This window comes from Dipodomys merriami, unplaced genomic scaffold, assembly GCF_024711535.1.
Source record: "Dipodomys merriami isolate MVZ:Mamm:240054 unplaced genomic scaffold, mDipMer1.0.p SCAF_110, whole genome shotgun sequence".
NCBI lineage: Eukaryota > Metazoa > Chordata > Mammalia > Rodentia > Heteromyidae > Dipodomys > Dipodomys merriami.
In genome coordinates, this window is record NW_027202383.1 from 791354 (window position 1) to 804762 (window position 13409).

General features: G+C 43.0%; 1 protein-coding gene across 3 annotated transcripts in view; it reads right to left on the reverse strand.

Annotated features, from left to right (window-relative positions):
* Positions 1-13409, reverse strand: part of Adam17 (ADAM metallopeptidase domain 17) — a 56460-nt gene that overhangs the window by 25191 nt on the left and 17860 nt on the right. Inside the window, exons 1-4 of one of the 3 annotated variants that reach the window (XM_070015241.1) lie at positions 11031-11096; positions 9401-9536; positions 8922-9010; positions 5684-5852 (exon numbers count right to left, since the gene is read on the reverse strand). In XM_070015241.1, coding sequence (XP_069871342.1) covers positions 5684-5813 — 130 coding nt within the window. In that variant the 5' untranslated portion in view covers positions 5814-5852; positions 8922-9010; positions 9401-9536; positions 11031-11096. Of the gene's footprint in view, positions 1-5683; positions 5853-8921; positions 9011-9400; positions 9537-11030; positions 11162-13409 lie in introns of those variants that run through there. The other 2 variants (XM_070015240.1, XM_070015242.1) reach the window with 2 other exon arrangements.

Sequence of the window (13409 nt, forward strand, 5' to 3'; positions counted from 1 at the left end):
ATTACTAGTGGGCATGTGAACCCCCTGCACCCCGCCTGAATGGACAGTGAGGGTGTGAACCAGCATATCCAGTTTAAAAATGGTAATACCCACTGACGTTGAACATACCCATGGCCTGTAAAAAGTAACTCTATTCCAACGTATAAACCCAACAAAAATGCCAGCATAGATGCACCAAAAACCACGAACAAGCAAAACATGTACAGAAACAAGTCAACCCAAGCCAGCACCAGGGGCTCACACCTGTAATCCTAGCTACTCAGAGGCTGAGATCCAAAGGACTGTAGTTTGAAGTTAGCCTGAGCAGGAAAGTCCGTACGGTAGAGTGCCAGACTTGAACCAGACTTAAGCCACAGGACCAACACAAAAATACATAAACAAACAATAAAAACAAATCAGCCTGTAAGGTGTTGGTGGTGGCTCACAACTGTAATCCTAGCTACTCAGAAGGCTGAGATCTGAGGATTGCAGTTCAAAGCCAGCCCAGGCAGAGAAGTCTGTGAAACTTTTATCTACAATAAAATGCTCAGAAAAGGCCAGAAGTGGTGCTGTGGTTCAAACAATAGTGCTAGCCTTGAGCAAAAGAAGCTCTGAGAGAGGCTGGGAAGGTGGCTCAGTGGTAGAGCGCTTGCCTTGCATGCCTGAGGCCCTGGGTTCGATTCCTTAGCACCACATAAGCAAAAAGAAAAAAGCCGGAAGTGGCACTGAGGCTCAAGTGGTAGAGCGCTAGCCTTGAGCTGAAGAGCTGAGGGACAGTACTCAGGCCCAGAGTTCAGGCCCCACAACCGGACCCAAAAAAACATTAAAAAAAAAAAAAAAAAAAAAAAAAAAAGCTCTGGGATATTTGAGTTCAAGCCACAGGACTGGCAAAAAATAAACACATAAATCAACACAATATTAATCAACAAAGAATACATTAGTATACTTACAATGAAATCCTACACAACAACATACTACATTTCTATAGTACGGAAGAGTACTGCTATAGTTTAGTAATATAGCAGTATAGACTATACTACTGCTACATGCAGCAATATAGAGAGATCTCTCAAGCAGGATGCAGAGCAAAAGCCAACCAGGAAGGAATGTAGGGTCTGAAATGTGGCTCTGTGTTAAGTGCTTGCTAGTATGTATCTAAGTCTTAAAAATGAGAACAGTAAAGGGCATGAACAGGCATCCATAGTCTCAGGAACTCAAGAGGCTGTGGCAAGAGAATCACTTAAGGGCTGGGAATGTGGCTTTGTGGTAGAGTGCTCACCTAGCATGCATGAAGTCTGGGTTCAATTCCTCAGCACCACATACACAGAAAAGGCCAGAAGTGGCGCTGTGGTTCAAGTAGTAGAGTGCTAGCCTTGAGCAAAAGCAGCTCAAGGACAGTGCCCAGGCCTAGTGTTCAAGCCCCAGGGCTGGCAAAAAGAGAATCATTTAAGCCCAAAATTCAAAGCTAGCCTGGGCAACATAGTAAGACCCTGTTTCTTTCTTTTTCTTTTTTTTTTTTTTTGTCGGTTATAGCTTGAACTCTGGGCTTGGGCACTGTCCCTGTGCTCTTCAGCTCAAGGCGAGCACTCTACCGCTTGAGCCACAGTACTACTTCCAAGACCCTGTTTCTTTACAAATAAATAAATAATGAGAGTAGACCTTTTTCAAAATGGTTATGTTTTCTAAAATGATCCTAAATAGATGCTCCAAGACCAGCATCCTTCTTAGATTATAAGCAGTATGTATCTTTCTTGATACCAAATAATTTTTAGTGTTTTTTAAATGTCTTTAGATAACTGACCTGATTCCTTTGTTTTATCTTCAATCCCTGACACCTTACTTTCAACTTAGTATGTTCTATTAGCTAGGCTTTCAACTGATTTTCATTTTTTTATTGGTCATGGGTTTGAACTCAGGGCTTAGGTCTGCCCCTGAACAATTTTGCTCCAGGCTAGCGCTCTACTGCTCTCTGAGCCACAGCTCAGCTTACAAGTTTTCTGGAAGTTAACTGGAGTCCATAAGTCTCATGGATTTTCCTGCCCAAGTGAGCTTTGAACCGTAAGCGCCTGGCTCAATTGATTTTTTTGTTTGCTATTAACCTCATTTCTAAGGTTTCAATGATTTTTTTCTTCAAAATTTCCATATTCCTGCTTAATTCTTCTTTCATTTGCTGCCTTGTCTACTTTAGTTCATTTAGCTGTCTGAAATCTCTGAGCTCAACAGTTGCTTGTATCCTCTGGAAGTCATTCAGTTATTTAAACATCTCCTCTTTAATTTCATTCATCATTCTTGTCACTGTTTTTTATTCAAATTATTTGAAACTACTTTCTTTTCACTATCCCTTAAGTCTTTGTGAAATTGTTTGCTTTTAAGGGAAGCATGTTGCCTTGCTTAATCATGGATTATGTAATTTGGGGGGGAGGGGGGCTGGGATTTATGTACATGGGACCTAAGTTTTAAGTGGAAGTTTGCCTTCTATCTCCTTTCGGTAAGTATTTCACAGAGATTCCTTAAGACTGAGTAGTGGCTTGGTTGTGGTATATTTTCCTGCCATCAGATTGGAGAAACACTCCATTTCAATGCTCAACATTGGGCACAAGCCTGTTCTGTACTTCAAGGTGAGGGCAGGAGAGCCGGACTGCAAAAGCCACTGCAGTTGAAAAACCACAGCTTTGTGTCTGGGGCAATCCCAAGTGAAGACCAGTCACCACTGCTTCTCCAGGACAGTCACAGACACCCTTGTGATGCAGGATAGTCACAGACACCCTCGTGATGCAGGATAGTCACAGACACCCTCGTGATGCAGGATAGTCACAGACACCCTCGTGATGTAGGACAGTCACAGACACCCTCGTGATGTAGGATAGTCACAGACATCCTCGTGATGCAGGATAGTCACAGACACCCTCGTGATGTAGGACAATCACAGACATCCTCGTGATGCAGGACAGTCAGACACCCTCGTCACAGACACCCTCATGATGTAGGACAGTCACAGACACCCTCGTGATGCAGGATAGTCACAGTCACAGACACCCTCGTGATGCAGGATAGTCACAGACACCCTCGTCACAGACACCCTCATGATGTAGGACAGTCACAGACACCCTTGTGATGCAGGATAGTCACAGTCACAGACACCCTCATGATGTAGGATAGTCACAGACACCCTCGTGATGCAGGATAGTCACATACACCCTCGTGATGTAGGATAGTCACAGACACCCTCGTGATGCAGGATAGTCACAGACACCCTCGTGATGCAGGATAGTCAAAGACACCCTCGTGATGCAGGATAGTCACAGACACCCTCATCACAGACACCCTCATGATGTAGGACAGTCACAGACACCCTCGTGATGCAGGATAGTCACAGACATCCTCATGATGCAGGATAGTCACAGTCACAGACACCCTCATGATCCAGGATAGTCACAGTCACCCTCGTGATGTAGGACAGTCACAGACACCCTCGTGATGCAGGAAGAGCCAGGGCTGACGGGATAACACCAATGAACAATACAAGGCACGCATTTACACATGGAAAGAAGCTTAACAGAAGAGGTTAATGAGAACACAGAGACAATCTATTAATGGTGAGGAAGAGGGGGAAGAGAGATGAAAACAATACACACACACAAAATAAGGAAATGATGCTTGGGGCAACTCAAGTTACCAGCCAAGAGTGAAAGGATTAGGGATAGAGTAGTTCTCTCTCACCCATTAGGAGTGAGATAGCAATAGGAAGAAGAAGACATGATTTCAGGTTCAATACTGAAAAGGAGGGTGCTGTGGCTCAGATATTGTGACTGCAGAGAAAAGGAAGGGAAGAAAACCAGAGCTAAGAAACAAACAGGAGGGAGAATACAAAATTACCTCCATCAGATAAACAATCGATACAAACAGAAAGTTAAAAATAATTCAAACAACCACACTCAAAACAGCAAGCAACAAAAACAAGCTATGAAAATACAATGTGGATTTTCAATTATTTCTGTGTGTATGTGGGAATCGCAGGACAGAGGTCTGGGTGTAACCGCCCAGCGGTCAATGCGTGGAACCGGGGCAGACCCTGGGGAGTGGGTATGAAGTCAAACAGGCTCCAGGCCTTGCTGCCACCCTGGCCTCACTCAAGAGGTGAGGCCACTAATCAGAGGGTATGGAACTCCCAACAACTGCCATGCCCAAGCCTTCAGCATCCTGCGGCCTCTAATGACACCTCTGCCAGCCGTGAGCCACAGCTGCGCTCCTCTGAGGACCAGAACAGTGTCTTGCACTGTGCCTCTGCTGCGTGTCTCTGCTGCATGTCTGCAGAGACCCAGGCTTCTTTTGCCCAGTGCAGCCTAGCACAGCCCCCAGTGTTCAATTCTCTGCAATGCCTTGTCAAACACTTCCCTCTCCTCAACCACATCTTACCATTCACTTATGCCCAAACTCTAGGGCAAGGTGTCCTGTGACTCTTTTGACTGTGATAGTTCTTTATTCCCAGGATCCTAGAGTAACTCAGCCTCCAACAATGGGCACCATCTCAAGATGGTGCCTCACTATTCCCTACCCAACCCCCAAGATAAGGGGAGCCACTGGGCCTTTTTCTAGCTGCTTTCCTTCGACTGTGTTGGTTTCTCTACGGCTTTCTGCCCCCCACCACCTTCTTCACAGCTCCTGACTGGTGTTCTCTCCTCCTCTCTTCAGTCTAGTCTCTTCTGTTAATGGACTTTTCTCCTCTGCTATCATCACCTTGCCACCTATCTCCTCAAATTTCTTATGAGCTCTAAGGATGAATTCCACAAGTATTGTTTTGACATTTCTAAGAATTCTGCTTCCAGCAATTTAATTTTCTTTTGCCCAATTTTTTTTTTTTTTTTGAGGGTACCAGGCCTGGGCACTGTCCCTGGATTCTTTGGCTCAAGGTTAGCACTATACCACTTGAGTCACAGCATAATTTCTGGCTTTTTCTATGATTAATTGGAGATGAGAGTCTCAAAAACTTTCCTGCCCATGGTAGCTTCATACCACAATCCTCGGATCTCAGCCTCCTGAGTACTAGCTAGGATTACAGGCCTGAGCCATCAGCTTTCCCCATTTTTTTCCAGTCTTGGGACTTGAACTCAGAGCCTGGGTACTGTCTCTGAGCTTCTTTTGCTCAAGGCTAACACTCTACCACTTGAGCCACAGCACCACTTCTGGCCTTTTCTGTTTATGTGGTACTGAGCAATCATGCCTGGTAGGCAAGCACTTTACCACTAAGCCACATTCCCAGCCTCGGTACTTTTTTTTTGTTTTTTTGTCAGTAGTGGGGCTTGAACTCTGGACCTGGATGCTATCCCTCAGCTCTTTAGCTCAAAGCTAGCACTGTACCACTTGAGCCACAGCACTACTTCTGGCTTTTTCTGCTTATGTGGTACTAAGGAATCGAACCCAGGGCCTCATGCATGCAAGGCAAGCACTCTACCACTGAGCCACCTTCCTAGCCCCTTCCCTACGCTTTTTAAGACAAACATTTTATGTATAATCATTGTTGCTCCTACTGTTTTCTAGTGTTTCCAACTATTACATTACTGAGAAAAAGAATTCCTGGAACAAAACTATTTTCAAGCCAAATACTATAGTTACTAGATAATCATGTTAAATTTACAAATATCCCTATGCAAATAAAGTTATAAGGTGCTTATTTCTTATGGAAAAATATTTTATGAAGTCTTACCTTGAGGTGGCTCTCTGTCTATAAGCCCTTTGGGAATCAACTCTTCCTTATCTACATTTACATAACCACACACTTTTGGAGACTGCAAGCGTGAAACATTCTTGATATCTTCTGATTTATAAACTAACATTCTTTTGTCTTTGGTATCATTAACAAACCTCCATAGTGGCTAAAACAGAAAACATACATGGTGAGATGAGGAAAAAATCCCGGAAATCCACAACAGTATAACATTCTTTATTTATTCTTAAATAATATTTATTTCTGGATCAAATTTACTAGCACTTTATGCAGAATAATCATTTCAGTTTTATTTGTTTTTCTTGTACTGAAGATTAAACTCAGGGCCTTATTTATGCAGGGCAAGTCCTCTACACTATGCCTGCAGCCGTGTGTGTGTGTGTGTGTGTGTGTGTGTGTGTGTGTGTGTGCGCGCGCGCGCGCGCGCATGTGTGTGTGCGCGCGCGCGCATGTGTGTGTGCGCGCGCGTGTGTGTGTGTGTGTGTGTGTGTGTGTGTGTGTTAAACTCAGGGCCTTATTTATGCAGGGCAAGTCCTCTACACTATGCCTGCAGCCGTGTGTGTGTGTGTGTGTGTGTGTGTGTTAAATTCAGGACCTTATTTATGCAGGGCAAGTGTGTGTGTGCGCGTGTGTGCGCGTGTGTGTGTGTGCGCGCGCGCGTGTGTGTGCGCGTGTGTGTTAAACTCAGGGCCTTATTTATGCAGGGCAAGTCCTCTACACTATGCCTGCAGCCGTGTGTGTGTGTGTGTGTGTGTGTGTTAAATTCAGGACCTTATTTATGCAGGGCAAGTGTGTGTGTGTGCGTGTGTGTGTTAGTTAAATTCAGGACCTTATTTATGCAGGGCAAGTCCTCTACACTATGCCTGCAGCCGTGTGTGTGTGTGTGTGTGTGTGTGTGTGTGTGTGTGTGTGTGTGTGTGTGTGTGTGTGTGTGTGTGTGTGTGTGTGTGTGTGTGTGTGTGTGTGTGTGTGTTAAACTCAGGGCCTTATTTATGCAGGGCAAGTCCTCTACACTATGCCTGCAGCCGTGTGTGTGTGCGTGCGTGCGTGCGTGTGTGCGCGTGCGCACATGCGCGCGCTGGGCAAGTCCTCTACCTCTACACTATGCCTGCAGCCCTCATCTTATTTTCTGTGTGTGTGTTAGCACACACACATTTATGCTGGTCCTGAGGTTTGAACTCAGGTCCTGGGCTTTGTGCTCAAGGCTAGTGCTCTACTACTTGAGCCACAGCTCTTCTTTCAGCTTTTTGGTGATTAGTTGAAGAGTTTCAGGAACTTTCTTGCCTAGGCTGGCAATAACTGCTATGGTCTGAATGTGACCCAAAATTCATGCTTTGGAAACTTACTCCCCCAATTCACATGAACAGGCTTTGAAGTGGGGTCTTTGGAAGGTGACTGGGTCATGAACCACTCACAGATGAACAGGTTCTCATGGGTGTGGCATTGTTATATAAGTGAATTTAGGGCCTGGGCATGTGGTTTAGTGGTAGAGTGCTTGTCTAGCATGCATGAAGCCCCAGGTTCGATTCCTCAGTCCCATATAAACAGAAAAAGCTGAAAGTGGCACTATGGTTCAAGTGGTAGTGTGCTAGCCTTGAAAAGTTCAGGGACAGTATCCAGGCCCCAGTGTTCAAGCCTCATGACTGGCAAAAATAAAAATAAAAGTGAATTTAACAAGCATACCCTCTGCCATGTCTTAATGTTGTAAGAAGACACATCAAGGAGATGCCAGCAAAAAGCTCTTGGATTTCCCAGCCTTCAGAACCATAAAGCTTCTCTTTTTGATAAGTTACTGAGTTTCAGGTATAGTACCTGAAAAGGTACTATAACAATAATCTACAGACTATAACAAGCACATTACAAGGCCATAGATTTCTTCTTCCTAATAGATAGACCAAAGACTAATGGCCATGTAGTCTGCATGTTATTACATGTATGTTTACAGGTCTGGAAGAGTAGGCTCAGTGGTAGAGTGCACAACAGCCTACAAAATGCAAAGCCCTGAGTTAATACTCCAGTACAACCAAAATAAATAAAATAAAATGGATATTTATAATAACAGCACGCTGGCTTAACCCTATCACCAAATAAACGTGAAAATTCCTAGCCGAACAATCTTATAATTTTCTTGCAAATGATCTGTTTTTGTGTTATCTTCACCATTACCCAAAGGATTCCTATTTTCCAAGAAAACACAAAATCCATGTCAGTCCACAAATACACGGCAAGTTTGTTTTCTAGGCTAGCCTCTGACATGTGGATTTGTGCCTGACATTAATTTGGTTACTTTGCTCTTGTTTCTACTATTTGGTTAAAGAGTGCACAGAGATTCTTTTAACTTCTCAGACTAAAACTATCAGCCTTTTTTTGTTTGCTTGCTTGTTTTTTTGGGGGGAGGGTCAGTTGTGGAGCTTGAACTCAGGGCCTGGGCACTGTCTATGAACTTTTCTGCTCAAAAGTAGCAAGCACTCTATCACTATGAGCCACAGCTCCACTTCCAGTTTTCTAGTAAACTGTCCATAAGCGGCTCATGGACTTTCTAGCAGGTTGGCTTTGTACTGCAACCCTCAGATCTCAGCATACTGAGTAGCTACTATTACAGGCATGAGCCACCAGCACCCAGCTTCATTCAGCCTTTTATTAACCTAGAATTCCCAGAGTGCCTAACAGAGAAATAAGACTTGACTATCATCTTTTGAAATACTCTTACAGTAAGACCACTCGACAAAGAATTTTACAATGAGTTTTCTCTTCCTAAGCCCACCCCACGTGTACTTCTATTATGTACTAGGAAACAGAATACACCCAATGACAGCTTCTTAGAGATGCAAAAAATATTCTTCTTCTGTACAGTCATCTACTTCCCTAGTTCAAAAAGAAAAAAAAAAAACTTAAATTTAAGCAGAAAAGAATGACCAATTACAACTTTTGCATTTTAAACAACTGAGATGCTTTTTAAAACTCAGAGATATAAGCCACTAAAAAAATTAAAATTTAGGGCTGGGAAGGTGGGCTCAGTGGTAGGGTGCTTGCCTCTCATGCATGAGGCCTTGGGTTCGCCTCAACACCACATAAACAGAAAAATCCGGAAGTAGCACTGTGGCTCAAGTGGTAAAGCGGTAGTATTGAACTGAAGAGCTGAGGGAGAGCGCCCAAGCCCAGAGTTCAAGCCCCATGACAAACAAAAAAATAAAAGTAAAATTTTATGTAAACTTACCTCTATGTTATATTCTGCCCCGTCTGTGTAGATTCTTATTGTAACATCATTATCTCCTATGTGGGCCAGGACCTTAGAGTCAGGCTCACCTTGACAGAAAAAAAACCCAAAAACATGTTTTTTCAATAACATAAACTATGCATTACTAACAATAAAGAAAAATCAATCAAACTGTTCATCACACTTGCATTCACCTTGACAGCTCTGCAAAAAAATGGAGAACAAGCCATACACCAGTGTCTCATGCCTGCAATCCTCCTCAGGAGGCAGAGAACAGGAGGATTGTGGTTTGAAGCCAGCCCAGGCAGAAAAGCCTACGAGTATCTATCTTCAAAATAACCAGCAAAAATTGCTAGACTGGGAGAGCAAATGTTGGAGCATCAGCAGCGAGCAAGAAAGCTGAGCAAGAGTGTCTAAGTTCAGGCCCCAGGAGTGGCACCAAAACAACAAAGAAGACCCAGAAACTAGGTAATTCTCACCTCCAAAAGAGCAGCCTCAAGTCAAGTAAAACTCTCCATTCCCATAACTAGCAAACATCTAATTCTGCAGATGTTCTTCTGGAGTAATGTAACCCAAATTTGGTGGAGAAGAACTAAGAGCAGGCAGAGGTGTGACCTAGAATATACAGATATTAAACTGTACTGTTTGGAGATTTTGATGTCTTTTTGGGGGGAAGGAGGGTATGACAGTAGCAGGGCATGGCTTTCTTGCTTATGGCTGGCATTCCACCATTTGAACTATGCCTCCAAGCTGCCATTTTGCTGATAAACTGAAGATGTAGTCTTGCAGACTTTTCGCCTGAACTGGCTTTGAATTTCGATCTTCCGTATCTCAGACTTCTGAGTAGCTAGAATTACAAGGCATGAGCACTGGTGCTAGATCCTACTTTTCTTTTTCTTATTGAAGAACACAGTCCAAAAGGTAAACTGCAATGCTTGTTTGGTACATTCTCACACCTAGATACATAATAAGAGCATAAAGTAAATTTTATCTACCTTCCCTATTTAAATCTAAGAAAAGCACAATCCTTGCCTAAAAAAGAAAGTTAAATTCTTACCACTTGAGAGGAAATTCATTTAGTCATCAACTTAGCCAGCAAGTGTGACATATTAGAAAGTACCTACTTCCTATTCTTAGAACAGTTCTGCTTCCCAATTTGCATAGCTCAAAAAACCCCTCACAGAACAGCATTCCTATGACACTCCTTTACTCCTACCCACCAGACAAGACAACTTCAACTTAGATTTGAAGACCCGTCATAATTTTAATCTGATATCCCTCAAAAGCTCATGCATGAAAAGGCTGGTTGCCCAAGATTTAGAGGCAACTAGATAATGTGGATTCTAACTTCAACCACAGATTAACCACTAGTACTTAGTGCTCTGTGGGCCATTGGGACAAATGGCCTGGTTGCAGGAAGTAGGTCACGAGGGTGTGCCTCTGAAGGGTGTACCTTGTCCTACACCACTCCCTCCCTCTCCCTCTCAAACCCCCCCCCCCACCTCGATGCTTTGTGGCTGCTGTGAGAAGAGCCTCCTCCACCACAGGCTTCTGACACCATGGTGTCTCTGCCGCACCACAGGTCCAACACATGGAACCAGCCACTGGAACCATGAACCAAAATGAACCTTTCTCTTTCACATTGTTTCCTGAGAATTCTGTCATAGCAAAAAGGATGACAAACTATGACTAGTCTAAATTTGCATAAAGTACACTTTAGTGTGCTTACTATATATGGAAAACTCAGTTTCTAAAATTAAACTTTTTATTTGCAATTTTTTTTTTTTTTTTTTGGTCAGTCGTGGGGCTTGAACTCTGGGCCTGGGTGCTGTCCCTCAGCTCTTCAGCTCAAGGCGAGCGCTCTACCACTTGAGCTACAGCGACACTTCCGGTTTTCTGGTGGTTTTTATTGGAGAGAGGAGACTCACGGTCTCTCCTGCCCGGGCTGGCTTTGAACCGCGATCCTCAGATCTCAGCCTCCTGAGTAGCTAGGATTACAAGCGTGAGCCACCAGCGCCCGGCTTTATTTGCAATTTTTAAGGAAAGAAAAGGAGTATTTAGAAGATCTAAGACTTGAAGACACAGAGCAGAACAGAGCTCTGCACTCACCAACCACATGTCCACTGAAGAAGTCCTGCCATTTTACATTATACTCGCTTTCATCTTTACCATCCACCACCACCACTTTGAAATTCCGTGAAAAGCGTTCAGTACTTGATGTCAGGTATAATTTAAAATGCCTAAAGAAAGAATAAATTCATAGATTAAGTACACTGAATAGAGGACTGATCTTTTCTTTTTCTTTTTTTTTTTTGTGTGTGTGTCAGTTGTGAGTCTTAAACTTGGGGCCTGGGTGCTGTTCCTGAGCTCTTCGCTCAAGGCTAGCACTCTATCACTTTGAGCCACAGCGCCATTTCCAGTTTTCTGGTGGTTAACTGGAAATAAGAATCTCACAGACTTTCCTGCCAGGGCTGGCTTTGAGCCACAATCCTTTGATCTCAGCCTCCTGAGTAGCTAGGATTATAGGTGTGAGCCACCAGCACCCAGCTTGATTTTTTTTTTAATGTTAGCTATCAACCTGATAGCGCTAATTTACATTTTTCTAAAACCCATAAATTTTAGAAGAGTTTCCAAGTTACAAGTAACATTTCTCTAGAGAAGTGGAGTAAAACATCTCCTGTAAAGGCAAATGGATTAACTAGGTTAATTGTAGCAGCTTATTCCAGAAGAAATGAACAATACAAGGCAGGGAGCATCCAAAAAGCATACACATTCCTCTTTCCTGGAAACGGAGTAATGAAACACACAGATCTGGGTAAATGGAGTACCACTAATTGGAAAAATTAGTATTTAAGACTATTTTTACTATATACCATTAATTGAACAACTACCCACTGTCAGGCACTCTATGTGTATAAATGATCTCCACTTTACACAAGCAAAAGTTAAGGCACAGAAATTATTACTCAGGTTACACAGCTATTCCATTCTGAAACTGGACACAGAACTTCCTTTGTTTCATATTCTTGCATGCTACCACCTCTAGCAACCAAGCTGTAGATATGACTGGAACACACTTCCTGTGGTGCAAAATTAATAAATTGTTGCTTGTGTATTTAAAAACACTCTTTCCTTCTAAAAGATCTTGAAAATAATTAAACCACAATTACCACCAGGGAAATAAATATGAAGTCTCCAAAGCAGACATTAAAATATGTACTCCTGCCAGGCGCTGGTGGCTCACGCCTGTAATCCTAGCTACTCAGGAGGCTGAGATCTGAGGACTGAGGTTCAAAGCCAGCCTGGGCAGAAAAGACCGTGAGACTCCTATCTCCAATAAACCACTAGAAAACCACAAGTGGCACTGTGGCTCAAGTGGTAGAGTGCTTGCCTTGAGCTGAAAAGCTGAGGGACAGTGACCAGGCCCAGAGTTCAAGCCCCATGACTGACAAAAAAAAAAAAAAAATGTACTCCTTTCTGTTCCTTTCTCTTTTTGTTCTCTAAACATTTTTTTCTGTTCTGACATAGAACTGGGAATGGTGAACACACTTTTCCAATTTCTTCACAAAGCCTTTCCAATGCATATCCATGCACACCAAAGACCAAAAAGATATGTCATTCATCTCAAGAGACACAAATCTTGTCAGCTATGGGGAAAATGTGAAATGCTACTTTCCCTTGGGATCTATCTAAGTCTTACAACTACCAAGAAGAAATCCAAACTGGGATTCTCTCCATGGCAACAAATTGTTTTTAACCTTTTGTACATACAAGGCAATGTTAGTTTCCTTGCAATGTTTTTAATGGCCAGAGTGAAAAAGACACATAATAGAACAAGATATCATAAAACTTAGGAATTTTTCTTTTTTTTTCCCCCATTGTGGGACTTGAACTTAGGGCCTGGATGTTATTCCTGAGCTCTTTTGTTCAAAGCTAGCACTCTACCACTTTGCCCCACAGCATCACTTCTGATTTTTTAGTGATTAATTGGAGATAAGAGCATCATAGAGACATTTCTGCCCAGGCTGGCTCCAATCCACAATCCTCAGATCTCAGCCCCCTGAGGACCCAGAATTACATATATGAGCCGGCACCCAGCTCTCGCTTTCAAAAATGTTTCTTCGCTGGGAAGGTGGCTCAGTGGTAGAGTGCTTGCCTTGCATGCATGAGGCCCTGGGTTTGATTCCTCAGCACCACATAAGCAGGAAAAAAAAAAAAAGTCAAAAATGTGTCTTCCAACTAGTGTTAATGGGCACTTTTTCACCATCACTCATGCTGAGGACTTGAGAGGAAAAACACCTTTTTAATACACCTATTACTTTCAAAGCTATGAATCGTAATATTGTTTTCAATATCCTCATGCAAGTCATTATTGCATTTTGAATTTCCTACACCAAAAATGTGCTTCACAAACTGGGCACTGGTGGCTCACGCCTGTAATCCTAGCTACTCAGGAAGCTGAGGTCTGAAGATCATGATTCAAAGGAA